This window comes from Mauremys reevesii, linkage group 2, assembly GCF_016161935.1.
Source record: "Mauremys reevesii isolate NIE-2019 linkage group 2, ASM1616193v1, whole genome shotgun sequence".
Classification (NCBI taxonomy): domain Eukaryota; kingdom Metazoa; phylum Chordata; order Testudines; family Geoemydidae; genus Mauremys; species Mauremys reevesii.
The window spans coordinates 4,366,814-4,394,788 of NC_052624.1; the positions used below are offsets into that span (position 1 = coordinate 4,366,814).

Here is a 27,975-nt window from a genome sequence, read left to right on the forward strand (position 1 = left end):
TAGACCACACAAATGTAGATTCCACAGACAGTCTGTTAGAAGCATGTTAAAGTGAGAAGGATGCAGTTAATGGGCCACTACCTCGGCATAATGAGTAGCGGATTCAGTTACAAGTGTCTAGGTTGCAGTACCCGTGAAGGAAAATCTTATAGAACCAGCAGCGGACTTGACAGATACTGATGTCTTCTGCCTTTCTACCTCACAAAGAGGTGGACAGGATGACACGGTCCCTTAGATTGATTTGAATTCTTCCAGCACCTGCAACCAAATCCTTTAGCAGGCTTTGTGGCTTATATGCAGAGGTTCTCAAACTGGGGGGGAGGGAATGTATTTTGGGTATGTGTGAGAAGCTTTAGAGGGGTGGGGGGGAATTTTACCTACAAGAATGCCACCTTTGCTTCTCTGCTGCCTTCAGAGCTGGGCACCTAGCCAGCAGCTGCTGCTCTCTGCTCTGCCTTCAGGTGAAAGGACAGACACTGAAAAGCTCCAGCATAATCCTAAAATCACAGGGGCTTTACCAGCCTTCTTTTAATCTAGTAGGACTGCCTCAGCTTCTAATGGCAGGCCCAGCATCAACAGGCCTCTGATGCAAACAAAGGCACTCGTTTGGAAGGAGGCAGAGATCCAGATGACAGGCAGAAGTCTCTGCCCTCTGTTTCTACTGCACCCTTTTTTGTTTCATCTTCTGAACCAGTGGTTCTCAAACTTTTTTTTTTATCGCGGCCCACTTGAAAATTGCTGAGGGTCTCAGCAGACCACTTAATGATCTTTCCGAATGTTGTTTATACCATTAGCTAACTATTGTAAAGCACTTTAGATAAAAGCGGTATATAAAAAAAACCTTAATAATTAAGGTTTTTTTGTTCTACAAATAAAAGCACACAACTCATTTTTTAAATATCGGTAGTCTTACCTTTCTAATGCACTGGATGTGCTCTCTCTCCCTGGAGCAGCAGCCCTGGAGCTGGAGCTGGGAAGGATGGGGGGCGGGGGTCTCTCCCCGGCAGCCGCAGCCCTGGAGCTGGGAAAAGTCACCTCTTTCTCTGGCCACCCGCAGCCCTGCATGTCCCAAATTCCCACCGCCCCCTCCGACCTACTGCCTATTTACATGTGCGTCTTCTCCAGGGGCCAGGCACCTAATTAGTGGAGCCAAGCACGCATGGCTCCACTAATTAGGTGGGTGGCCCTTCATTCTCTCGTATGTGGCCACCTAGGTGCGCACCTTAGAGGAAACTATCCACAGACCACCTGAATGGAGCTTGTGGAGCTCTGGTGGTCCACGGACCACCATTTCAAAACCTCTGTTCTAAACAGCATTATTATTATTATACACAAGGATTCTCATGGACAACACTTCCCCATTCCTTTTCCCTGCGGACACGAAGTCAGATTGCTTCAAACACATGGGAGTTGGAAAACTTGCCAGGAACGCTGTTCCATTCAGTTCTTGTGGAGAACCTGCGAATATGCAGTGGCATGAAGTCTTCTCCCTACTATGGCAGCGATAGATGTGTTAAAGCTTATGTGGGAAGGGGGCTCTTATTGGTGCTATATGCTCCCCCCATCACCAACACCTCAGGAGGGACTTCAGGTTTGAGATTAATCAAATTCATGTATAGATTAAATTCAGAATGGTAACTTTTAGCCTCTAGTTCCCATTCCTCCCTCCCCTCCCCCCCAACAAAACAAAACCAAACCCTCACCAGACTTGGTTTGGAGCCATCTTTGATAATGTCTACACCAAGGAATCTTACAAAGGAATAGCTATTTCAGCTGAACGATCTTTGGCACCAGAGACAGACCAAATACAGATAAGACTGTGTCTGTCACGGATTCGATGACTTCTGCAGCAGCTGATGCTGGCTCAAGGGCTGCCCGAGCTGGCTATGGGGATGGCCAGCAGTAGCAGTTTGGGTGTTTTGGGGAGTTTCAGGGCTGGGGCAGTGGGTTGGGGTGTGAGTCGGTGCTTACCTTGGGTGGGGGGGAAAGGGGGGCTCCCCAGTTCCCACCGGCATGTCCCTGCAGCTCCCAGGCAGGGGGGCCAGGGGCCTTCATGGGCTGCCTGCAGGCGCCACGCCCGCAGCTCCCATTGGTCAACTTTTAGTTAAGGATCTATAGTAAAAGTCATGGACCGGTCACAGCCGTGAATTTTTATTTACTGCCCATGACTTGTACTAAAAATACCCGGGACTAAAACGTAGCCTTAAATATAGACAGTTGTGTCCTGTGTTTGCACTACTATGTTAATTAAACCCCTTCCCCCAAAAAAGAGCCTGTGTACCTCACCCAAATGCCTAGGAAGGGTTAACTTCTGCTTGTTTTTAATGGGTTTGCAGAAGGGCCAAACACTGGCTATTCTCCTGGTGTTTATCAAGAGCTTCAAAGCACTGAACTTACCCTGCATATCTTTGGTGTGGTGCCTAGAGCTTTGTTCTTAATTACTTCAGAACTTTTGCATGGCAACGTCATTCTTTGGAACCATGCTTCTAAAACCTTTTACAGCAGTTTTATCAACTTGATAAAACCTGGTTGAGCATTTTTCACTCCTCTGGCTTATAAATCCTGTTTCCCCCTTTTTGCTTTTACTGACATCCAATTTTTTAAAAGGGAAAATTTTAGGGAAGGAGAGCAAGTTAACCACAAAAACCCAGCTCCCAGACTGAGATGTTAACTGCCAAATTTCAGCCTTCAGCCCAAGCTAACTTAATTGTAAGTTTCTCAAACACATAGTTTGAAGCAAATACTGACACACCCTTATCTAGAACTGGCTGTATGCGCTGGTATAAGTGAAAAAAGCAAACTGAGCGTACAAATAAACGCCTTTCCATCCAGGTTGTTTGCTGATTGCTGCCCGCTAACCAGAATAGAAGGGGCTTTCCGAATAAACTGTCTTAAAGTTCCGTTCATGCAAAAATTTTGCGTTCTGGTTTTGGTGTGACGTCACTGCTACCAGCAAACTTTGGTTTGAAAATCAAGGCAGCCAATAGGGGTGAAGGTAAATGGCGTTCTTTTAGTGGATATAGTTTTCAGTTAAGTGTGTGCTGTGGGTTATAAGCTTTAAATATCTTGCTTGAGATCTTATAAAACTGCCTGGTTCTCCACCAGGGTTTTCAGATAGCTGTGATGTGTGAAATATGTGACGTTCCCAAGTACGCATAGGGTATGGGAAGGACTGCAATGTTCTGTTCTTACAGGCTGTTTCTGAATATGCTTTACTCCCCCCCCTCCCCCCCCCCCCAACAAGGCTTTCAGTGCACAGTACTGCAGGAAATAGCAACTCAGGTTCTGGGGTCCTGAATGTGCTCTGCAGGTTGCAGGCTGGCCTTAGCTGTACTTTTGATCTGCTGCTCAGTAGGCCTGAAGGAGGAAGCTGTGGGTGAAGTGGATTGTGAATGGCATGATAGCTTGGGATCCTGCAAATAGTAAGGCCATCCTTAATTCAGTGTACCCCAGGTGCCTATGCTATGCTCTGTTTACAGTATTTGTTTCAGGACATATTCAAACTTCAGAGACTGAAAAGGCTTTTTAATTTAGCCCTATATTTTAATGGAGCCTGGCTTTTAGCCCCAGGGGACACCATGTGACTCAGTATGGAGCAGGGTGGATTGACCTGGGAATGTAGTTTAGTTTTACTGGGGCTGTCTGCATGGGGGAGGGGAGAGCAGGGGATGACTTTAGGTGAGGGAAGGTACCTGAACACTGCCCCAGGAACCTATCCTTGCAACAAAGCCCGATGCCAACTCTGTCCACATCTGTTCAAGTGACATCATAGGACCTAATCACATCAGCCGTGCCATCAGGGACTCATTCACCTGCACATCTACCAATGTGATATGTGCCAGCAATGCCCCTCTGCCATATACATTGGCCAAACCGGACAGTCTCTACGCAAAAGAATAAATGGACACAAATCTGACATCAGGAATCATAACATTCAAAAACCAGTAGAACACTTTAACCTGTCTGGTCACTCAATAACAGACCTGAGGGTGGCAATTTCGCAACAGAAAAGCTTCAAAAATAGACTCCAATGAGAAACCGCTGAACTCAAATTGATATGCAAATTAGATACAATCAATTTAGGCTTGAATAGAGACTGGGAATGGCTGAGCCATTACAAACCTTGAATCTATCTCCGCATGTAAGTATTCTCACACTTCTAATCAAACTGTCTGTACTGGGCTATCTTGATTATCACTTCAAAAGTTTTCTCTCTTACTTAATTTGGCCTCTCAGAATTGGTAAGACAACTCCCATCGTGTGTGTGTGCATGCATGCGTCCGTCCTCATATATGTTCCATTCTGTGCATCCGAAGAAGTGGGCTATAGCCCACGAAAGCTTATGCTCAAATAAATTTGTTAGTCTCTAAGGCGCCACAAGTCCTCCTGTTCTTTTTGAGCCTGTAACCTGAGCCAGGAAGGGGGGTGGGGTGAGTTGACACCTTTGCCCGGGAAACGGGACAAAGGGAGAGGGGGAGAGTAGGAGGGAGAAGAGAGCCTGCTGGAGGGTTTTTTGGTTTCAGTTTTGGGCTGGCTGGGAGGAAGCAGGGAACCCCAAGTCTGGGGTCTAAGCTCCTTGCCCCCCAGAGGGACCTGGCTGAGGGGTCCTGGTTGTACTTACAAGCACTGCTTGGGACTGTTCCTGTCATCTAATAAACCTTCTGTTTTACTGACTGGCTGAGAGTCACGGTGAATCGCAGGAAGTGGGGGGTGCAGGGCCATGACTCCCCCACACTCCGTGACACACCATCACATATCTCATCAGGGTCATCCACTGAGCCCCTCTGTTAAGGTCTCGTGCTCCTATTTTATAGCTTCTCCCTACTTCAGCTCTGACTAGCTCAGTTCTCAAATTATGAATATAACTCCACCCATCATTCACCATGTTCTAACATACTACATATGCACAATTCATAAAAATAGGAAAATATGAAATTGGATAATTGCTTAAATAAATGTATATTATAGTGTACCTTCCTAGGTAGCAAAAAGATGTACCAAACCTACTCTAAAGGCTTTATTTAGTTTGTAAATCAACATATTTTAGAGGTTGTATCAACCAGTGAGAATGCACCTTTCTTTAGAAAAGAACTGAAATACAAATGGAAAAGTTGATCTAAATCAAGGCTTTCCACTTCTTTAAATCAATCCACCCTGCTCACAGTGCTACTTCAAACACTCACTGATCACTCGCACCCCTGGGAGTTAGACAAGTTGCCTCATTTTACAGACAATCCCCCTGTAGAGGAGTTCTTAAGGGGTTTTAAATCTGTCGGAGTTTTAGAATTTGGGAGTTCCTTGGCTGACTACATACGCATTACCTTTCACGTTGCCAGAGCTACTGTTTACCATGTCTTCTGTCAGGTAGTATTGATTTCATTTGATTACTATTAGTCAGTGTACACTTGAGTCACAAAGAACCTACTTACAGTTCTGATTTGCATAATCATATTGTTAAAATTGATTGAAGATGATCCTCTGTATGGAGCTCAACAGAATTAGACATGGGTCTCTGCTGGGAGAGTGACTCTGCCTCTGTCGCCCAGTGCAGTGCTCAACACTTTCTGGGGAAGGGGGAGGAAATATTCCTACCTTCAGGGCAGCATCTACGCCCATCTGCTTGTGATGACAGCATATTCTAATAGGAATGTGAAACGTGCGGTAGGAGCTAATGGTTGAGTCTCTCATTCCATTCCATGTTAACTTTTACTGCTGCTTCACAAATATAACCACTAAAGACCGGAGAGCTAGAAAATACAGCAGCTTCAGGTTGTAAAGGGGATTGCACTGCAGCATGTTCTGTGCTGAGCTAGGCTTTTGCTGGGGTACATCAGGCTCTTTGATGATGCAGAGTGTTTTTAAACAGCCACCTCTGAATGAGGACATGTCTTAAAGCATCAGTTCTCCTCCTAGTTTAATATTTTGAGACTAGTGAAAACTGCTGAAGAGAGAGCCTGAGAAACCGACCTCTAAACACGAAAGACTCTACTAGATGGTGTAAGTTGTGACTACTGGCAGCAAAACAAGGCCATTTTGATTTCACTGTGTCAGCAGAATACGTATAGGCAGTAACTCAAACAGATCTACATTTGGCATCAAAATTCTGATGTTTGCCTTCTGTGTTTACAATTTGATATGTGCATAAATCTGTCAGAATCCAGTGCAAAGATTGGTGTAAAGCAAGTACATCTTTTTGATCTCCTTTTCTGTGTGGCTTTCTCTGCAACTGAGCAATGAAACTGCTGCTCTGTGGTCCAAGAGTTTGGTGTTTGTTCCTGAGCCTGTGAAGCAAACAGAAGAGAACAAAGTCAGTTCCTGCTTCTGTCCTGTGATACACATTCACACTAAGCGCCTTCAAGATACAAAATTGTCCTGAGATATACTGGCCAGGCGCATCTCCTCCCTACAGTACGTCACACTTGCCCACAGCAGTTGTTGCTAACCTCAGTCCCTGACGATTCACAGCAGAGAAGGTTCTACGTGCTCATGTGCTGACTCTTCCTGCTTCTGAGTTTGCTCCTGGAAATAGAACAAGCTTTTCCAAGGTAGAGGCAACAGCTCTTCTTAGGCTGCTTCTAGGCAAAACCAAATCCGTAATGACTGCATTCCTCCAGATCATAGTGGGGCAGCAGTACTGATATAGTTAGAGTGAGACTAGCTTACTGTTTGACACCCACTTACTCTAAGGGCTCTAAACTAGCCCTAGTTTGTCATAGGGTATGTCTACACTGGTGGTATCCCGTAGTATAGACTGAAGGTCTTTTCCGTCACTGCAGGAACACCACCTCCAAGTGACAGTGGGCTAGCTTGTTTGAAATGCTGCAGTGGCACAGCTGTAGTGCTAATCTGTGTAGCCATTCGCTACAATGATGGGAGGCTTCACCTGTCACTGTAGTAGGTCTACAGAAGAATTCTTCCGTCGATCTAGCACTGTGTACGCTGGGGGTTAGGTCAGGTTATAACTATATCATGCAGGAGTAAGCTCGAGATGAAAAATCCAATGAAGCTGGGTTGGCTTAACTTCTCAGAGGAAATCTGGCTGCCCTCTCTTGATAGCATTTACCTGGTTCTCACATTGACCATAAGATGCTTGGCGCTACTTTAGCATTTGTTTTAATTGTTCAATATTTTTACCTGTTGCACTGCTGCTGCCATGTACTTGGTAACTGATTTGAAAACTTTGCTACTGCAAATATTTGCATCCACCGCAATAACACGTTACCCATTAAGTTACTTCAACATATTCAAGAATGACTCTGCATCTGCCCAGCAATCATGTCCATATAGTCCAGAATTGCGGAAGCAACCTCCATATAGCTAACGTAAACATGCCAATTTTATGGCTAGTCTACACTGGCAATGCTTTAACGTGGCTTGTGTGGTCGCGGCGCAGCTCTAAAAAACCCACCTCCACAAGGGGTGTGGCTGCCAGCGCTGGGGCACTGTCTACACTGGCACTTTACAGCGCTGTGTTTTTTCACACCCCCTGAGCGAGGAAGTTGCAGTGATGTAAATTGCCAGTGTAGACAAGCCTTTAGATACCGGTAATACTGGCACATCCTACCCTGAGAACCAGGATACTTGTACTTGAGATATGATGTGAGAGGAGGAAAAAAGCAGGATGCTGGGTATCAATAGCACTGTATAGCTTAGATAATTCACATTCAGAACACTGTCTGGCCCATGCTTTATAATGCAGTAAATGAGAATTAGTCCCATTGGTTTGCATTAAAGTTAATCTAATTCTTGTTCATATACAAAACCAACCTGCACCGCTTTTAAACTGGGCTGCATTTTTCCCCACACTTCACTCAAAGGGCTGAATGGCCTTTAATCCGGCTGCCCAAACAGCATTCACTCTTGAAATGACAGGAATCACAAAGGAGACTGGTAGCTAAGTGTGTGTGAGAACAGGCTTGCAATAGGCGGGCAGTGAGCAACCAGAACTACGGTGTTCAGAGCCCACAGATCCCGTAAGAGAAATGGTTTCATCCACCATGGCAATGCAGTAACTGCTGTGTCGAGTAGTTGGGCCTAGATGCTAGCAATAGCATCCTCTCCCCAAAATACATGCATCTGAAGAAGTGGGGTTTTTACCCAGAAAAGCTTATGCCCAAATAAATCTGTTAGTCTCTAAGGTGCCACCGCACTCCTTGTTTCTGTGGATACAGACTAACACAGCCACCCCCTGATACTTTGGGGTCCTGGTGCATGACTGAGGCTATTAGGCTCTATAGTAATACAAATAATAAAAGCTCAAGACTTTTGTGTAGCTCTTCCAGTGAATGGAAGGATGGTCTTATGGTTAAATATGGGATTTGGGAGAGCTGGATTTAATTCCTAGCTCTGCCACCAATACACCGAGGCCACAGTCCCTCCCCCCCCCCCCCACTAGCTTATTCTGGAATAGAAGCGCAAGAGCAGAAAAACAACCTCTGACCTTGCACGTTCCTCTGGCTTTCCTGGAGCATCTTGTCTTATCTGTGTCTGCATCTTAAATCTTGTTTACACTGGCACTTTCCAACCCTGGGAAGAGTGCTAGCATTGGGGAAGTGCTAGTGGAGACAGGGGCACAGGCATCTTCACCACAGTGCCTGACCCCGCTCAGCCTTAGCAACATGGTGGTAATGACACCTGCACCTTGTCAAGGGTTCATCTAGACACGCTGTACCTCACCCCTACCACCGGTCAGATCTACATTCCAGGCTTCTGCCTGCGTAGCTTTGTTGGCCCAGTGGGTGATGGGGTGTGATCTCAGCCTTGTTCGTTAGGTGTGACATTTATAACCAAAATAGTGATACTGGTACAAAAACAGTGTGTGGACCAGCCCCTAGCATTTGCACTGGTGCTAGACCAATGGTGAGCAAAGCACTGCAAAGTCCTGGTCTAGACATACCCTGTCAGTGCTTTACAAATCACCTTCTGACCGAAAATCGAACCGACCCCTTCTGCTTTGTTTATATTGTTAACCCTGCTGCGAACAGGCGAGGGGCTGTCACGCCAGCTGATGCTTTTTAAAGTTTGGCATTACACTTGTTTGAATAAATAACTTAATGTTCCCATGTGAATAATCAGTAGAAAAGGAAGGGTTAATACCCTCTCTTCCTATGGATATTTTGTCCAGTATGTCCAGATAAAAGGCAGTGGGAGACAGGGCCTACAGGTAGACAGGGTTGGGTGGGAAGTGGCACAGTGAAGCTAATAGGTGACATTAGCCAGAAGTCTGACTGGTGGAGGTTGGGAGGGGAAGGCACGAGGGAGGTCGGAGTGGGACAGTGTCCAGATCCAGAGGTAGGATTACAGAACAGTGTTGGGGTCTCTTGTTTGCTGTCAGTGTGACGAACGGAAGGCACACGTTTTCTACTGATTGCATCTGGAGAGTAACTGAGTCTGCCTGGTATGGAAGTACTAACTAACTAAAGTGTAACTCTTGTGTAATGAAACTGGACCACTGTTCTTATGTGATTAGAGCCTTGATCTTGCAACCAGAACACAGACAGACCCTTACACCCATGTGGAGGCCACTGAAGTCAGTGGGCCTCGGCCCAGGTTGGGGAGTCCACCACACGGATGTGATTACAGGATTGGGGCTGAGGTCTGTGGTGTGCAGACTGTAATTGGCAGTCGCCTGCTCATCACAACACAAACAATGAGCTCTTCATAAAACCCACAAATCCGGTCTGTAAAGTTTTTTTTTCTTCTGTAACTAAGTCAAATCTCCCTAAAATAAACTGGGTGAAGGGTGGGGGACACTTCCTATGGGATTGAAAATAAAACTCTTATGTGATCTGAAATGCTGGGAAAGCAGCGAAAGCTGTAAATACTTCTAAGTTCTGATGACACTGCAAACCATGTTGGCTTAACTCCTGCCGTTACCATGTATCTCTGCAGCCCATGGAGGGGAAGAAAGCACAGAACTTTCGGGCTCGGTTGTCTGTTGAATTCTATGTAATTATGTTCTAACTTGGAAAATAGTTTGTGATCAGTTTACTGCGCGATCACATATTTGCTTATACTCACCCTCCATCTCCTCCTCCACCTCTTGGGCCTTATCTGTACTGAGGATTTTCAGCCATTGGGGGATGGGGTGGGGATGGCAGCCACTGGTGCAAGCCCCTGGTGTAGACAGCCACAGCCACAATTTGGCCCCATTGCAGCTTAGGGCTGGTTTCAAGCCACGGTTATCTGCACTGATGCAAACCACGATTTTGTACAGTTTTGCTTGTTTTCACCTGGAGTTTGCACCGCTACAGCAACACTAGTGGCTTGACACCAATGGCTGCAACCAGGGTAAATACCCCAGTGTAGTAAAGGTCTGAACTGAATATTCATATAGGTCAGTGATGCTTGTGTTTTATTGCACTATTTCTCAGACAGAAGGAGAGCATCAGATCTCTCCTCTGAGCCAGACAGAAGTGCAGTTCTATTACTGAATAGAAAGAAATCAGTACAGAGAGTTGTTCATCACAAAAGTGTCTCTAGCACAGTTTCCCTCACTAGGGTGAACTTGGTTTTTTTGGGGGTCTGACAAGTCTTGGTAAGCCCATGTGTACTGGATAGTCTATAGCCTCCCCCCTTCACGCCCCACAAGTGCTTACATGGATGTTAGATGGGAGGGGAGCTGAGTTACTACAGAGAATTCTTTCCTGGGTGTCTGGCTGGTGAGTCTTGCCCACACGCTCAGGGTTTAGCTAATCACCATATTTGGGGTCAGGAAGGAATTTTCCTCCAGAGCAGATTGGCAGAGGCCATGTTTTTTTGCCTTCCTCTGCAGCGTGGGGCACGGGTCACTTGCTGGAAGGTTCTTTGCATCTTGAAGTCTTTTAAACCATGATTTGAGGACTTCACTGGCTCAGAGACAGGTTTGATACAGGAGTGGGTGAGTGAGATTCTGTGGCCTGCGTTGTGCAAGAGGTCAGACTAGATGATCATAATGGTGCTTTCTGACCTTAAAGTCTGATATATATGTGGCAGCAGTGCTTCACTTGAATCAGTTTCAGCTTCTTTGTTTTTCACTTTTATTTTTTTTCTGTTGCATCAACGAGCCATTGTAATAAGCATGTCATAGGTCTCACCCCCACTTGGAGCTGTTGGGTTCCAATATGGGGACCTGCATTGACTCCTCTAAACTAAAATCCTAGTTTAGATCTGGTAAAATAGCTGCCACCACCCAATAAGGTACGTGTATTGGGACACAGTCCTTCCCCAAAATCCTTGGGGATCCCAAGAGCCCCAAATCCATGGAGTTCTTACACCTAGGAGAAATAAACCATTCCCCACTGCTTCCTCCCCCATCCGTTTTCCTAGGAGAGATACCGGGATCCAACTACAGAGGGATGCCTCCCTCCCCCCCTTTCCCTGAGAATCCACCCAAGGAAAGATCAACCAAGTCCAAAGAAAAGAATTTATTAAAGAATAAAAAGAAAGTAACTGTCTCTGTAACCAAGATGGAACAATACACAGGGTCTAAACTTATCAATCTCTGGAGAGAATTCCCCCTCCTTTCTTTCTCAGTAAAAGCAATAACAGTACAGGATTAAAGAAATTCTATAGCAAAACACAGAATTGCAAATACAGAAATAAAAGTATAAGAATACTAGTTCCTTGCTAATACTCACTAGCTTGAATAGAAGAATTTATTGCAGAAACCTGGGAGGACTTGATTAAGATGTCTGGACTCCTTCAACTCCCAAGAGAGACTCTGTAAAAAACAAAGAACAGAAAAAAAAAAACTTCCCTCCACAGGGATTTGAAATTATCTTGTCCCTGATTGGTCCTCTGGTCAGGTGTCCACAGGTACTGCTTGTTAACCCTTTACAGGTAGGAAAAAACCCTTAACCCTTAACTAACTGTTTATGACAGAGCAAAACTGCGATTGTGGTCAGTGCTCACAATTAAATGTGCACAGCCTGTCATAGCAAACGGATTGATGTACAGATGGCAACCACAGTTGGGGGTTGGTCCTGCTTTGAGCAGGGGATTGGACTAGATGACCTCCTAAGGTCCCTTCCAACCCTGAGATTCTATGACTTTGTATAATACTATGCAGAAATCCATCTAAATGCTCAGTGCCATCTAGAGTCAAATGCACAGCGTCATCTGAGGGCCTGATATGTCTGGAGGAATCAGCTTTGCTAGTTGTTCATTGCTGTGGGTAAAATGTGTGCAGTAGGGTCTCTCTTCTCCTCCTCCTCCCTCCCCCCCTCGTAAGCCTCTCACCCACCCCCAGAATACATTTCACCCCACCCCAGTTTGAGAACCTCTGGTCTAGAATACAGTTGGGCTAGCACATCTCTGATCTTCCTGTAAAGGGACCCGTAGAAGTGACGCACGCTGATGGAGCAGGCTGTGTTAGCAAACCACTAGCAGCTTTCCAGTGCTATGCCAGTATCTTTACCCTCGCGCATCAGCTATGCCAAAGGAGCTCATAGGTAACACATTCAAGAACGATTCTCTACCCAGCTGTTGCCGTTTTAATAGTCCATAGCCGATTCTTCCAGCAGAGGGCGTAGTGTTTGCTTAGAATCACTTAGAGGAGAAAAGGGAAAAGTGTTTCTCTGGTAAGATTTTATTTCCGCTGCAAAGTGTAAAAGGTCACACACAAGTCACCGCCCAACTTCATCAGAAGGAAACAGCTGGGAGGATTTAACTCCTCTGTCGCTGCCATAAAAAACCAAACTGGCCTAAGGGCTTGTTTAAACACACAAGTTAAAGTGAGAGGACCCGCCTAGTCTGGATGCAGTTACGCTGATACATAAGGGTGTCTTATACCAGTATTGCTTATTTCTGTATGGCAGGGGGTATAACTATGCTGGCATAAGGCACCTTTATATCAGTATGACTGTCGGTGGGGGTGGTGGAAACCACACCCATCATGGTACAAAAGAATCTGGGGGCAGAGTAGGCCTTAGCACTAACATCTGTGTCAAGCTTGTTGAATGGAAGAGAGGCGCTGCCACTCCCTAATACTGCTGTGGTGGGCTTGGTGCTGGGTGGTGCATACTTGTCCTTCAGCTTCGGGGAGGTGTCAGAGTAACATTCTTTTGTAGTTTTTATGGTGCATTCCTTCTCTAATCCGGGAGAACAGTACTTTGGAAGTGTTGGATGCAATTTCGGTTGTTCAGTGACTGTAGTTCTGTCCTGTGTAGATTGTGGCATGTAGAGGTTATACAGGCAACCATTTCACATGAGGATCCAGTGTTCCCATTCAGTCTCCCATTGATGGTTTGCCAGTCCCTGGGCAAATGTGCCATGCATAGGTGCCAACTTTCCCTGGTGCCGGTGGGTGCTTGTGCCCTACCCTGTCCCAACTCCATCCTTTCCCCGCTCCCATTCCAACCCCTTCCCCAAAGTCCCCACCCCAACTCTGCTCCTATTCGACCCCTTCTCCAAATCCCGGCCCCGCCTCTTCCCCCAGCGCACTGTCTCTCCCCCCCAGTGCTTGCCTCGCGAATTGGCTGTTTCATGGTGCAAGTGCTGGGAGCCAGGGGGAAAAAGCGGGCACACGGTGCACCCAGGGGCAGAGGCAGGGTGGAGGCAGGGGTGAGCTGGGCAGGGAGCTGCCAGGGAGTGCAGAGCACCCACCAATTTTTCCCCGTGGATGCTCCAGCCCCAGAGCACCCACAGAGTTGGTGCCTATGGTGCCATGGATAGTTCATTTCATGAGTTCCTGGGGTTTGTGGCTTTCATTCCCTGCTTCGCTCCCCAATAGACCCATTCCAGTATTTTGGCTGGAGTCTCTTTCCTTGTTATCTAGTCTAGACTGAGTCACTTAAGGAGTTTGTTAGAAGGGTCTAACTTTTGTGTTTGTCTTGATGGTTTTGGCCTCTGATCAATCAGTAATGATTTTTAATGAGCCTCTCATAATAGGCTCATAGATGAGTTTATATGCTGCCAATATTTTTGACAAGTACTTTGGGGTCAGCTTGACAGGAGATAGACACTGCAGTTGGCAAGAGTTCAATCTTCTGGTTTTTTCAGGTGAAAATGGCAGTGTTACGCTTGCTTGTACATAAAGTTTGTGTGCTCGACTGGAGAATCTAATTTAGTGAATGTAAACTCTTTTTTGTACTGATGGCTGCGCCTAGTTTGCTTAGTAGTCTACATGGGATTTTAATTGAAGATAAATTGCAGTTTAGTGTACAAGGAGTGCTTTACGTAACAGATCGTGGCTTAAAAATCCCCTCACCAATGGTACATGGGAAGCTTTCTTTCATGAGAGGGGATCCTACTCTGTTATTGCAGAATGTCAGCTTGTATTTAATTGGGAGTGAAGAGAATCTACTGTATAAGAACAGGTTTCAGGAAGAATAGACTCTTCCTGTTGTTGTGCATACTTCCACCTTTTCATGTTCTCTGTATGTATAAATATCTCATGTCTGTGTGTTCCATTCTATGCATCCAAAGAAGTGAGCTGTAGCTCACGAAAGCTCATGCTGAAATAAATGTGTTAGTCTCTAAGGTGCCACAAGTCCTCCTGTTCTTTTTACTGTATATGAAGGATTTCATTGCTGTCACCCTGAGTCTGCAGTCAGATGGCTCTAGTGCCTCAGATGGTGTTCCCTGTTTTTCTCCAGCCGCAGAGTGAGTTTGACAAGACTTGGTACACTTCACTGCTGCTAATTCAGGGGTTCTCAAACTGGGGGTTGGGACCCCTTAGGGGGTCAGAGGTTATTACATGGGGGGGGTCACGAGCTGTCAACCTCCACCCCAAGCCCCTCTTTGCCTTCAGCATTTATAAAAGAACTAAAAAAGAGCCACCGTGGCTTGGCTTAACCATGTAAAAGAAGCAGTGAGAGATAAAAAGACTTCCTTTAAAAAGTGGAAGTCAAATCCCAGTGAGGCAAATAGAAAGGAGCACAAACACTGCCAACTTAAGTGCAAGAGTGTAATAAGAAAAGCCAAAGAGGAGTTTGAAGAACGGCTAGCCAAAAACTCCAAAGGTAATAACAAAATGTTTTTTAAGTACATCAGAAGCAGGAAGCCTGCTAAACAACCAGTGGGGCCCCTTGACGATCGAAATACAAAAGGAGCACTTAAAGATGATAAAGTCATTGCGGAGAAACTAAATGGATTCTTTGCTTCAGTCTTCACGGCTGAGGATGTTAGGGAGATTCCCAAACCTGAGCTGGCTTTTGTAGGTGACCAATCTGTGACAGTTCCTCAGATTTAAGTGTCACTAGAGGAGGTTTTGGAATTAATTGATAAACTCAACATTAACAAGTCACCGGGACCAGATGGCATTCACCCAAGAGTTCTGAAAGAACTCAAATGTGAGAACTATTAACCAAGGTTTGTAACCTGTCCTTTAAATTACCCAATGACTGGAAGTTAGCTAATGTAACGCCAATATTTAAAAAGGGCTCTAGGGTGATCCTGGCATTACACAGACGGTAAGTCTAACCAAATTAGTTGAAACAATAGAAAAGAATAAAATTGTCAGACACATAGAAAAACATAAACTCTTGAGCAATAGTCAACATGGTTTCTGTAAAGGGAAATCGTGTCTTACTAATCTATTAGAGTTCTTTGAAGGGGTCAACAAACATGTGGACAAGGGGGATCCGGTGGACATAATGTACTTAGATTTCCAGAAAGCCTTTGACAAGGTCCCTCACCAAAGACTCTTACGTAAATTAAGCTGTCATGGGATAAAAGGAAAGGTCCTTTCATGGATTGAGAACTGGTTAAAGGACAGGGAACAAAGGGTAGGAATTAATGGTAAATTATCAGAATGGAGAGGGGTAACTAGTGGTGTTCCCCAAGGGTCAGTCCTAGGACCAATCCTATTCAATTTATTCATAAATGATCTGGAGAAAGGGGTAAACAGTGAGGTGGCTAAGTTTGCAGATGACACTAAACTACTCAAGATAGTTAAGACCAAAGCAGATTGTGAAGAACTTCAAAAAGATCTCACAAAACTAAGTGATTGGGCAACAAAATGGCAAATGAAATTTAATGTGGATAAATGTAAAGTAATGCACATTGGAAAAAATAACCCCAACTATACATACAACACAATGGGGGCTAATTTAGCTACAACGAGTCAGGAAAAGATCTTGGAGTTATCGTGGATAGTTCTCTGAAGATGTCACGCAGTGTGCAGAGGCGGTCAAAAAGCAAACAGGATGTTAGGAATCATTAAAAAGGGGATAGAGAATAAGACTGAGAATATATTATTGCCCTTATATAAATCCATGGTACGCCCACATCTCGAATACTGTGTACAGATGTGGTCTTCTCACCTCAAAAAAGATATTCTAGTACTAGAAAAGGTTCAGAAAAGAGCAACTAAAATGATTAGGGGTTTAGAGAGGGTCCCATATGAGGAAAGGTTAAAGAGGCTAGGACTCTTCAGTTTGGAAAAGAGGAGACTAAGGGGGGACATGATAGAGGTATATAAAATCATGAGTGATGTTGAGAAAGTGGATAAGGAAAAGTTATTTACTTATTCCCATAATACAAGAACTAGGGGTCACCAAATGAAATTAATAGGTAGCAGGTTTAAAACAAATAAAAGGAAGTTCTTCTTCACGCAGCGCACAGTCAACTTGTGGAACTCCTTACCTGAGGAGGTTGTGAAGGCTAGGACTATAACAATGTTTAAAAGGGGACTGGATAAATTCATGGTGGCTAAGTCCATAAATGGCTATTAGCCAGGATGGGTAAGAATGGTGTCCCTAGCCTCTGTTCGTCAGAGGATGGAGATGGATGGCAGGAGAGAGATCACTTGATCATTGCCTGTTAGGTTCACTCCCTCAGGGGCACCTGGCATTGGCCACTGTCGGTAGACAGATACTGGGCTAGATGGACCTTTGGTCTGACCCAGTACGGCCTTTCTTATGTTCTTATGTAATGGTGTTAAATATATAAAAAAGCGTTTAATTTATAAGGGGGGGTCACACTCAGCCTTGCTATGTGACAGGGGTCACCAGTAAAAAAAGTTTGAGCCACTGTGCTAATTGGACCCTTGTGGGCAGCTGTGTGAAAGTGACTGCAAGTATGTCCATGCTGCTGCCTCTTGGTAAAGCCCTGCGCAGTTATGAGACTGTACTTGAAGCAAGTGTATGAATGTTGCATTGTCTGTACCAAACCTCCAGCACTCCAGGAATTGAAATCATGTTGGGTTCAGTAAATCTTATGGGTTATTTTATAGCGAATAGTTCTAGAGGGCAAATCCAAGAAGTATTTCTGTATGTTACCGGTGATGTTGCTGTAGTCAGCTGAAGGATAAATTTCCTTATTTAACCCAAACTGTTGTTTTTCTTGCGTAGAAAGTCACGAATTCCTCAATGAGAGCATTCATCATAATTCAACTTAATATCTGTGCTTCAGTCCGCCCCCACTGTAAAATGGGAATGAAACATAACTACCTTTCGTGAAGTGTGTGGAGACTTTAAATGAGAGATGCTACAGAAATATGTAGTCTGTTTCGTTTCTGAACTGACTGCCTTCCACTTAAGGGAGGGGAGAGGATGCACAGGGCAGAAGAATGTGCTTTGTGTTTTTAAAATGGATGGTAAATTCATAGGGCAGGAGACGGTTTGTTTTCTTTTGTGTTCATGTAAAAGCAGCAAAGAATCCTGTGGCACCTTATAGACTAACAGACGTTAGTTAGTTAGTTGTGTTCATGTTATTGTGCCTAAGGGGGGGTGTCTTAATTCTACTGGGGGCTTCCAGGCACAGCTGCAGTATAAACAATAGGAAAGCTTTACTTCAGCAGCCTTTGAGGCTGCTCATAGAAATGTTCATCAGTTAGGGATTTTCTCTGTAGCTGCTATAGGACATTGACAAAAGTGCAATTTTCCTTAGATAGATTGAGTTCTGTCTGTGCTAAATCAGCCAGACTGGATATCTTTCTGATGTTAGGTAATGCCAAGCAGTGCTCTCAAAATCAGTGTAGACTGTTTTTAATGTATTCCCAATGTTCACTAATACAGGCTATTTCTGATGTATGTACTGATTGTAATAATTGGAGATATACCAATCTCCTAGAACTGGAAGGGACCTTGAAAGGTCATCTAGTCCAGCTCCCTGCCTTCACTAGCAGGACCAATTTTTGCCCCAGATCCCTAAGTGGCCTCCTCAAGGATTGAACTCACAACCCTGGCTTTAGCAGGCCAATGCTCAAACCACTGAACTATCCCTCCTCCCCAATCACCACTGTTTCCCTTGGCAAAACTTGTTTGCATATATACATTATCCAGTGAGCTGACTGTTTAAAAAAAACAAACAAACCACAACTATTTGAAAAGCAGAATCATTGGATGTGTGCTCCATGAATATTTCTGAATGGATCTGGCTTAGTGTGCTAACTCCATAAATAAAATGTTCTCTTCTCTATCAATTAAGAACAGATTGCGGTTTGAGTCTAAACGATCCATCTGGTAGATGGAATTACTGTTGCAAACCAACCAGATATAACAAACTGAATTGGAACGTGCTAAAACTAGGGAGAAGGGGCAGAGTGTGCCAAATCCAGGAGGCTTGGATAAACAGCCTAGACCTTTGGAAAGGGAGGAGTTTGTGTGGTGCCTTTCATCCCAAAGAATCCCTCCAGCTTTACGCCCTTGTCTCCCTTCACCATCACTAAAGTGCATCACATGTGGGGTGATGTCAGCCACTGTTTAACAGCACAGCAATGTTAGACGCAGCACTTCAAATAAGGAAGTGAAAGAGGCTTTTCCACTTCAAGCTGCAGGGGGGAATTCTAGATGGGTAGAATGCAAATATCAATTACAATTTTGCCGTGATCACTGATTTCATTGTGGTTGGGTGAGTTACTTTTTCCACTAGCAGCTCTTCCATCACCCCTTTAACAGTGTCAGTGTTGCACTTCCAGTTGCTCAGTGTGAAAAATTTGCCTGAAAACAGTCATCAGATTGCTACGGGGCAGCTCTAGATACAGTCCATCGCATCCTTTCGTTACCAGTAACTGCAGATCTCTGCAGCATGCAAAGTCTGAAACGCACAGTGCCGCTTGTCTGACTGCTTCCCTGTCTGTCATGCTCTTGGTTTAAAATGTGAATGTGTTTTTAAAAAGGAGCCATGAAATGGCTTGAACTCTCTGGAGAAGAGACGCTCACTTTATCCAGAGTCCATACAGCATCGGCTACTGGCAGGGAGCACTTCCTTCCTGCCTACTTCCCCAAACGTGCAAGCCCACTCATGGCCCTTCGGTGTGAGCTGGCGGGACAGGCCTACGACAAGAGGATATAGTTCACTCTCCCATGGCCTCTCCACTTTACATCCTAGTTTCCATTTTCAGTAAAGGCCCAGATCCCCAAAGATATCGGGAGTTAGGTGCTTAAATACATCTGGACTGAGATGTTTTCAGTGGGAATACCTGACTGTTATTAGGAGTTGGACTAAGACAACCATTTCTTTCACACAAACCACCAGCTAGCTTTTGGTATTTGCCTTCTAACCTGGTTCCACACTAAAACTAATTACCTAGAAGTAAAATGCTCCATATTTTGTATTACTAATTGTCTGAACCTTAGACTCCTGGGCGTGTGTGTGTTTTTCTTATTAGTGCCATTGGCAGTTTTAATTTTTCCAAGAGTAAACGCAGCCTTTCAAAACTGTTGTCATCTCTACAGTTGGGTCTTCTCAGTAGATCTCTTGGTCCCAGTCCAATGCCTTTTGTAACAGACATTTATTTTAATTCCTTTCTGTTGCTACACCCTGACTCATCCCAGGCTATGCCACAGCGACGATCAGGAAGGAACAAAGGGAGGAGGACTAGGAAATGACACATCTGGAGATTCTAATGGCAGAAGATGACTGTGACGTTATTGATATAAATGGGGATATATAGAACACATATTGCCAACCAGGTCCCTGTAGTGCACCAAGTCTTAAGGTCATAGGTCATATATAAGGTAAGTACCTGGTTCTGGGTTGTTGCTTATGATTATTATTATGCTATGCTGTACTGTATGTGTGTTTTTGTAGTTGAAGTTATAAGGCTCCTGTCTGTCTGTTGTGTGTATTGTGCTCTGCTTCTGGAAAGCAAAGATTCCAGCTGAGCTTATGCCTGCTAGCTGGCTGATGGCCCATTAAGGGCATCGGCTACACAATTGACCCATGGAGAGAAAGAGAGAGCTTGTGACTCAGCAAAAAGTAGGGACTGGCTGACTCCACCCAGGCTCCATTTGCTTTTTTTTTTTTTTTTGTGAACAAAAAGGAAAGGGGACCTGGAATCTCTATCTATATCTAACTAATCCTCATCATCTTGTCTTCAATCCTGCTTCTGACCTCTCTCTGGGACTGACTGAACTGAAGCTCTACACAAGGGACTGAATGACCCATCCCAGCCAGCGGGTATTCAGACTTTAATCTGAACCTGCAGTTTACTCCAGCACTGCCAAGCCTGAACTAAGAACTTTGCCATTTACTGTATGTAATTGATTCCATTTAAATTATTCTACCTCTCTCTCTACCTTTTTTTTTTTCCCTTAATAAACCTTATTTTTTATTTTCTAAAGGATCGGCAACAGCGTGATTGATTTGTAAGATCTGATGGTATATGACCTTGGTCTGGGGCTGGGTCCTTTGGGATTGAGAGAACCTTTTTCTTTTTTTGGGTGTTGGTTTTTTTGTTTTCATTTTATCCCATATCCCAGTGCACTAGTGGTGATACTGGGAGACTGGAGTGTCTAAGAAGGTGCTTGTGTGACTTGTGGTTAGGAGTGCCAGTGGAGAAGAGTCCTTTTTTGCTGGTTTGGTTTTTGCCTTAGAGGTGGAAAAAAACAGCCCTACTGGCTGTGACTGCCCAGTTTAAGCAATTGGTCCTGATTTGGCACTCTCAGTTGGGTCCCGCCAGAATCGCTCCGTCACAATGACAAAGGAGTGTTCATTTTGTAATTGACTGGCCACATTGGCTGCTTTACAAATCTCAAGGAAAAATTATGTCCTGCTGCCCCAAAATGTATATGTTTCTGCTATATCTAGTCTGACACACGAGAAGTATTGCATCTAATACTTAGAAATTGCTAATTGTATCCAGCAAGAGTGGAGAATTGTCTTCATTCATGTCCTGTACTGGCTGCAAAGGGCAACTTGACCTGCTGAGTCCAGCTGTAAAGGTAACCTCACTGGGATCCTAATCCTCGTCAGTTTCCCTCTGTACCTGGCTATGCCTATCGTAGTACTGCTGCTGGCAGCCAGTTATCCATCACCCAAGATACACCCAGTTAAGAAGCCAGCCCGAGGTGTTTATGTGTAAATGGTCAATGGTACATGACTACACATAAACACTTAAGGGAGTATAGTGTTCTGAAGCTTAACAAATTTGGCTGATTAAATAAATCGTAAAATACTTTCCCCTTAAATTATAAATTGTGTTGTCCCTGTTTAACAAGTCTGTCACATTAGGGAATAATCATGTTGGGCTTTTTAATTTTATTGCTGTATGTGAAATTGCTTGCAGCTAATTCTAATTACTCTTCTGATCCCATATTCTGCAATTTATGTCCAAGCCTTGCAAAGCTTATTTGAACTCTCCTTTCATGGTCTTCTTTGCAGGACTGTCTTCTGGAATGCCTTGTCAGGCACACACTTCCTGACCTGGTTTTCAAGGGCTGGCAATTTTTTGTAACATAGACATGGGCCTTATTTAAAAGTCCTCTTGCCATAAATTCTGAATTAATCCCTGTCAGAACTCTCCAAGTCTTGATCTTAAAAAGCTTGGTATAGGGTCTTAAAGTATTAAGTGGCTGTAGCACAGGTGAAAGCAGGGAGGGGAGCTGGTTTTTAAAAGTCTCACATTGCGGGGGTATCTCCATTCACAACTCCTTGCATAAGTACCTATCTACAAACGTAGGGACTACTAGCAAGAGTTCCCCAGCTGATTTCCATTGTCTTGGTGGCACAGATCGAGGAAAGCCACAGGTGACTGATAGTCAAGGAAAGTTAGTGCTGGAGATGGATCCTGAGCAGTTAGTACAGTGTGGTTTCTTTGCTATTTCTGGTATTGTCTTATTCTATGCTAGACTTGAGTCCCTCAAACTATGAGTACCTGCTAGGTGGAAAGCACTGCTTTGCTGATTCATAGATTCCAAGGCCAGAGGGGACCTTTGTGATAATCTAGCCTGACCTCCAGAACACAGCCCATAGAACTTCCCCAAGAGAATTCCTTTTGATCAGTGGCAGCACTGAAGATGCTACTGTTAAATGTTCATCTGACTGTTTTTTTTCCCCCCACTGGGACCTTTTGTTCACATCAACTAGATTTTTCACTGTTTTTCAGTACAAGTGTGTTTAGCAGGCGGAAACTGTGGTTACTCCACTTCCTGCTCATATTATTGCTGAAGAGTGAAAACTAACAGTTATGCCTTGCTCCTCCACATGATCCAACAGCAAGTTGAAAGCCTGTAAGATTACAATAACTAGCTGCACTGCAGGTGAAACAGGACTTTTGTGGAGCTGCAAAAGTAGCTCCACAACACTTTTTTTTGCTTCTGCTCTTCCTAGCTGGGTTCATAAATGGAGAACGAGGTAGGTGTAGGTTTTGTATTGACTCTTAACAGAAATGGCCTTCAGAGTTCAGTAGTTCTCGGTTCTGCATTGTAGGTTGCTGTCTTACTTCCGTTTCTCTGAGGTTTTCAGAAATCCAGACTCTCTCCGCTGGTAATGAATTTTGTAGAGCTCTGAACTTAAAAGAGAGGGAGATCAGTTCATTGCACTGGGATGTGCAGGTTAGTTGGGAACAAGCATGTTTCTTGTGTGTCCTCATACCTGTCTGTAGCCTGGATGAAGTTGTGAAGCTAGAACCAAAAATCTTTTCTGGGGGTTAGATGTAGTTTGGGTCAAATGGTTATACGTGTCACATAGGAGCTCTAATATTTTCAAAGCTACCAGAGCCCTGCATGGAGCGGGGGGACATGGGGATGGGCGAATCCATGTTAGTCTGAGAGATGATTTTGGGTGCCATATTGAAAATGACTTGCGGATTTTTATGTCTCTTCCCTTAAATTTACTTTCAACTGTTATTTCTAGAGATGCAGGTGTAGTTGGATCTCTCTAGAGTAATCTTGGGGATTTTTTTCTCATTTCACCAGAAGTAAGCTATGGAGGCCAGCTACTCTATTTCTGGTGTTTTATATAATTTAATAGAATCGAAGTGCTAAATGCTGCAGTCCATATTCAGGCAAAACTGCTGACTTCAGGTCTTTAAACCGCTCAGACTCAGAAAGCGTAGCTGGTTCCTTCTGATGGGCTCTGCTCTACTTCTTGCTGCAGAGGTTGCTGTTCCTGTCTTGGAGTTTAGTCAATAGAAAAGAGGGGGTGGGTAATAGTTCTTTTTTAAAAGTCATGACTGGCTTGATCACATTGTGACATTACACTCCATATTCTTTATGAAATATGCTTATGATATGGATATGACCTAAAATGTACTTTATGCAAGATGGCTCGTGTAAGAGATCATTGGAAAGGTTATGATTTACTGAATGTGGTTATCCAATCTGTATGCCTGTATCATTTCTGTATCTGAAGTTAGGAATATTGACTATGTATCTGTATTTCAAATGTGTTACTTTGGGTGTCACCCAGAACTAGCCCTTCAGATATAACAATGGAAAAGCCAGACAGGGCTAATGGCCCATTAGTAAAGACAATGGACTGTGAAAGAGCTTAGTCTTCCTGTGGACACTCCAGACAGCTACAAGTAATGGCTGCCGCAGCCCTGCAGAGACGTGGATCTGCGTCACCTGGTACTGGACCCACCCCTTGGAATGCTAGTGTTCTTCCATTGGGAGATGAGGGATTCCCACCGTACACGAGAGCTATAAAAAAGCAGGGAGTGACATCGTGGTTCTCCTCTGCCTCCCCACCCAAAGAGACACTGAGAAACACCTGGAAGTAAGAACTGAACTGAGGGGGAGAGGGTTGAACCTAGGCTGGGAGGGCGTCCAGAGACTTCAGGTAATTCAGGAGGGAATTACCTGAAGTCTCAGGCTGCAGGCCAGTGCAGCTGCCTTTCAAGACTCAGTAATCTACCTGTGACAATATTTAGGGTGAGCAATTGCATTTTGTAACCTGTTTCTTTAGTGAATCAAATTTAGTCTGTGTGTTTTGTTTTATTTGCTTTGCTTTGCTCTGTTTGCTACCTTAACCACTTAAAACCTGCCTCTTATAGTTAATAAACTTATTTCTTGTTTATAATATAAACCCATTTGTGCAATTCATAATGGGGGGGGGGAGGAGAGGCTGTGCATACCTTCCTCCACATTGAGGGAGGAGGCGTGTTTCATAATATACCTTTGGGTCTGCACTCCCGGGGAGATGGACACCTGAGTGCTAGAGCAAGTCCCCAGAGCTGATCTCCATGTCTGTGTCATTCTGCAGTTGAGTGTGGCCCTGACTGTGTGTGTGCTGGAGGAGGCTTAATAGCCTGGCTCAGCCAGAGAGGTAGAAAGGGGGCCCAGGCAGGCAGAACAGGCAGGCTCAGTGGTATCTCAGCACATCAGGTGGCACCTTAGGGCGTCCAACCAGTCTCACACATTCACCCCCATATTTGCTACTGTTGGGAAGAAAGAACAGGCTTGTGTGAATCCATTGAAGCAGACACATGATCTTGTATTTGTAATCTTTGTCCCCATTCCTCCTGTCCTCTCCCTTTAGATTTACCTTTCCATGGCATGCCCATGGAGAATGTAAGCTCTTCAGGTCAGGGACTAGCCTATCTTGTGTCTGGATAGCGCCTAGCACAATTTGGAGGCTGGGAAATATTATTAAACGTGGACTTGGTAGAATTGATCTGGGGGATGTTCTTTTTAATGATTTTGGATCTGCGTGTGGTTGTTTTAGGAAAGACGAACTTGTTTTAGTAGATATCAGTCTAAAATGAAAAAAGGAATATAATGAAGTCTACAGACGCTAACTTGCAGCACTGTTTAGTAATCTTAACCACAGACTGCACATCAGGAAAACGTGACAGACTGACTATATACAGTAAACATGACAAATTACCACAAGGGTCAAAGAAATGAGACGAGATCTGCAGCATACAACCCTAATGACCATGGTTCCTTAGAAAAGAGGCTATGAAGTGGACACTGCTTGCGTTAAACAAGTGGAGGAATGAACTAGCTAATGTTACTGAATCAAGATGTAAACCTCTGTACAATATTTTGCTCTGTCTCAGGCGCTGGCAGTGCTTTACCACACGCCTGGGAGGTAGCTAAGCATTGCTATTTGAGCTAATAACTTCTACACCCGCTTAGGGGTGCATAGAGCTTGACAGAAAAATAAGGAAAAAACCCAAGCCCTCCCCCGCTTGTACTTCCTGTTTTAAAGGTGGAGAATCAGAAATTAATTGACCTGCTGTAGGTCTCCCAGGAAGGCCAAGCACTCAGAGGTCTGCTATTGGGGAAACACAGCTTCATGGCTGACTACCATACAACAAAACTGAAACCTCAGCTTGCTGAGCCAGCTGGAGCTCGTCTGACCTGCACTTTGAGCCAGAGGAGAGGGGGAAGCCAGAGTGGGAAGCATGTGCTGTTTCCAAGGCTTGGTCTACACTACAGAGTTAGTTCAACATAAGCCGTCTTATGTCAACCTAACTATGTCAGTGTCTACGCTACAGCCTTGCTCCCGGCGATGTAAGTACTGTACTACGCCAACATCATAACTCCACCTCCTTGAGAGGCGTCGGGCTTATGTCAGGGTAGTTAGGGTGACAGTGTCTGTGTAGACACCGTTCCTTCCTTTGGCTGTTGGCTCTCATTCTTGTCAAGACAAGAAAGCCAGTTCGTGGCTCCCAGCCGGGCAGCTGCCTGGTCTCCCCTCCAAGCCAGGCTGCCACCCAGGCTCCTACCTTGGGCTGCCAAGTGGACTCCCCACTTGGAGCCCTGCTGCCCCCCGGGGTCCTGGCTCCCTACCAGGAGCATGGCAGCCAGACTCCAGGTGTGGATCTCCCCGTCAGAGGCAAGAAGCCTTGGGCAGCTGTCCTCCCCTCCCCCACCACTCCTGTTGGGGAGCTGCACGGAGCTGGGAGCCATGGCTGTCAGCCCTCTTCAGTGGATGGAAGCGCTCTTGGTGAGGACACATCACTGACAGAAGGAGGGAAGTGTGGCCATCAGCCAGCACACTACACCTCTACCCTGATATAACGCTGACCTTGGGAGCCAAAACATCTTACTGCGTTCTATCGAACTTGCTTTGATCCGCCAGAGCACGCGGCCCTGCCCCCCCACCCCGAGTGCTGCTTTACTGCATTATATCCAAATTCGTGTTATATCAGGTTGCGTTATATCGGGGTAGAGGTGTAATTACTGTGGTGACTGTAAGTTGACCTAATGTAGGTTGATTTAAGATTATAGTGTAGACATGCCCTGAACTGCAGACCTAACCAAATAACTTCTTTCTGGGGGCTGGTCTATGCTAGGAACTTACCTTAGCATAGCTACGTCTCTCAGGGATTTGAAAAATCCACATTCCTGAGACCGTAGCTTTGCCGACCCAACCTCTGGTGTAGACAGTACTGGGTCCACAGAGGAATTCTTCAGTTAACCTAGCTATGGCCTCTCAAGGAAGTGGATTGCCTACGCCTATGGAAGAACCCCTCCCATTGGCGTAGGTAGTGTCTACACTGAAGTGCCATAGCAGAGCAACTGCAGCTGTGTGGCTGTAAGGTTTGCAGTGTAGACCTATCCTGAGAGAGGTCACACTCTGAAGTTCTTCCCTTCTAGTACAAACTACGGAAAAGGACGCTTGTGCTTGTGCAGGCACTAAGTGCTGCATTTATAAACTCCAGCACCATTTGCTAAACATTTTAGCTAACAAGTTTTTGTGTGTCTACCTGGCCATTTTACAGTAAGGCAAGCTTACTCAGAGCTGCTGTGTGTGTCTCTCTGGCTTTGGCAGGGATGTATGCTTGGGTCTCTGTAGTGCATTTGTTTGTGGTTTGCTGGTGCAGTTACATGAACTGTGTCACACACATGGTGGTGGCAGTCCTCCCACTGGAAGTGTGTGCGCACGCAGTGCCTTGATTGAAAACTCAGCTACTGGGCTGTATGTTCAGTGAGACTTTCAAAAGCGCCTCCGTGACATAGGAGCCCAAGTCCCATTTTCAAACATGAATTAAAGGTTCTATCTGACTCCTTACATTGGAGCTGTATTTACTTTGAAGATGCTGCTGCTTCCCTTCCTTTTTTGCTAGATTAAAGCCTTTGTCGGTATTAACTGAGATTACTAAAGTTGACGTGTGTGTGTATTTTGCTGCTGAGAAGATTACAATATGGGTGAAATTACAGAACATGGGGGTGAGACTGTCTGTTCCTAGCAGTATATTAACTATATTCATGTCCTGATGTTAGATTTTTTTCTTTCCTAAAGCAGTAACTTTCACAGTCTTTGTGCAGTTTATTTTTTCGACTGGGTTCCTTCTCAAACTATTCATCTGAATTGTTGGCTGGCACATTCATATTTTAATAATGGTAACTCAGAGAACACAACAAGGAATAAAACTAAATTTGATCATAAAAGCATGTTGCTAACAGATGGTAGCAAGTTAAAGTGCCATCAGAGTCTGCAAAGCTATTTTGTAAAATAGCACTTCCTTACTTTGCATATCTTCTCGCTGCATCTCTGAGGCAGAGCTGTTTACTTTATTGACACAAACAACTCATTAGCCCTGCAGTGCATGTACAGCCTTGGAAGAACAAGCTGGATTCTGTTCTGCCTTGCACATCTTCAGGATAATTTAGCTAAGCTCTGATCACAGAGCGTCTATTATCATTAGTGACTTCAAAAAGCAGAAAGAACTCAGCTAGGTTTTTTCTTTCCAGACCCTAGACTGAACTTGCAGAACTTCCTTTTGATTTTTCAAACCTCCAATTTCATAAGGAAACCACTGAGAGTAGATCAATATTGAAACTCGTAATGTTAATTCTCTGATCTCATCAGGACTGATTCATTTCTGTTGATGTTGGGTTGAATCATACAGTTGCATACTTCATAAAAATTTGA

At 44.7% G+C, this 27,975-nt stretch overlaps 1 protein-coding gene across 3 annotated transcripts in view; it reads left to right on the top strand.

Annotated features, from left to right (window-relative positions):
• Window positions 1-27,975, top strand: part of CCM2 (CCM2 scaffold protein) — an 83,535-nt gene that overhangs the window by 20,771 nt on the left and 34,789 nt on the right. Inside the window, exon 1 of one of the 3 annotated variants that reach the window (XM_039523940.1) lies at window positions 22,349-22,500. The exons of the other annotated variants lie outside the window; for them this stretch is intronic. Within the exon in view, the coding sequence (XP_039379874.1) occupies window positions 22,489-22,500 (12 nt within the window). The 5' untranslated portion in view covers window positions 22,349-22,488. Of the gene's footprint in view, window positions 1-22,348; window positions 22,501-27,975 lie in introns of those variants that run through there. 3 annotated transcript variants of the gene reach the window in all.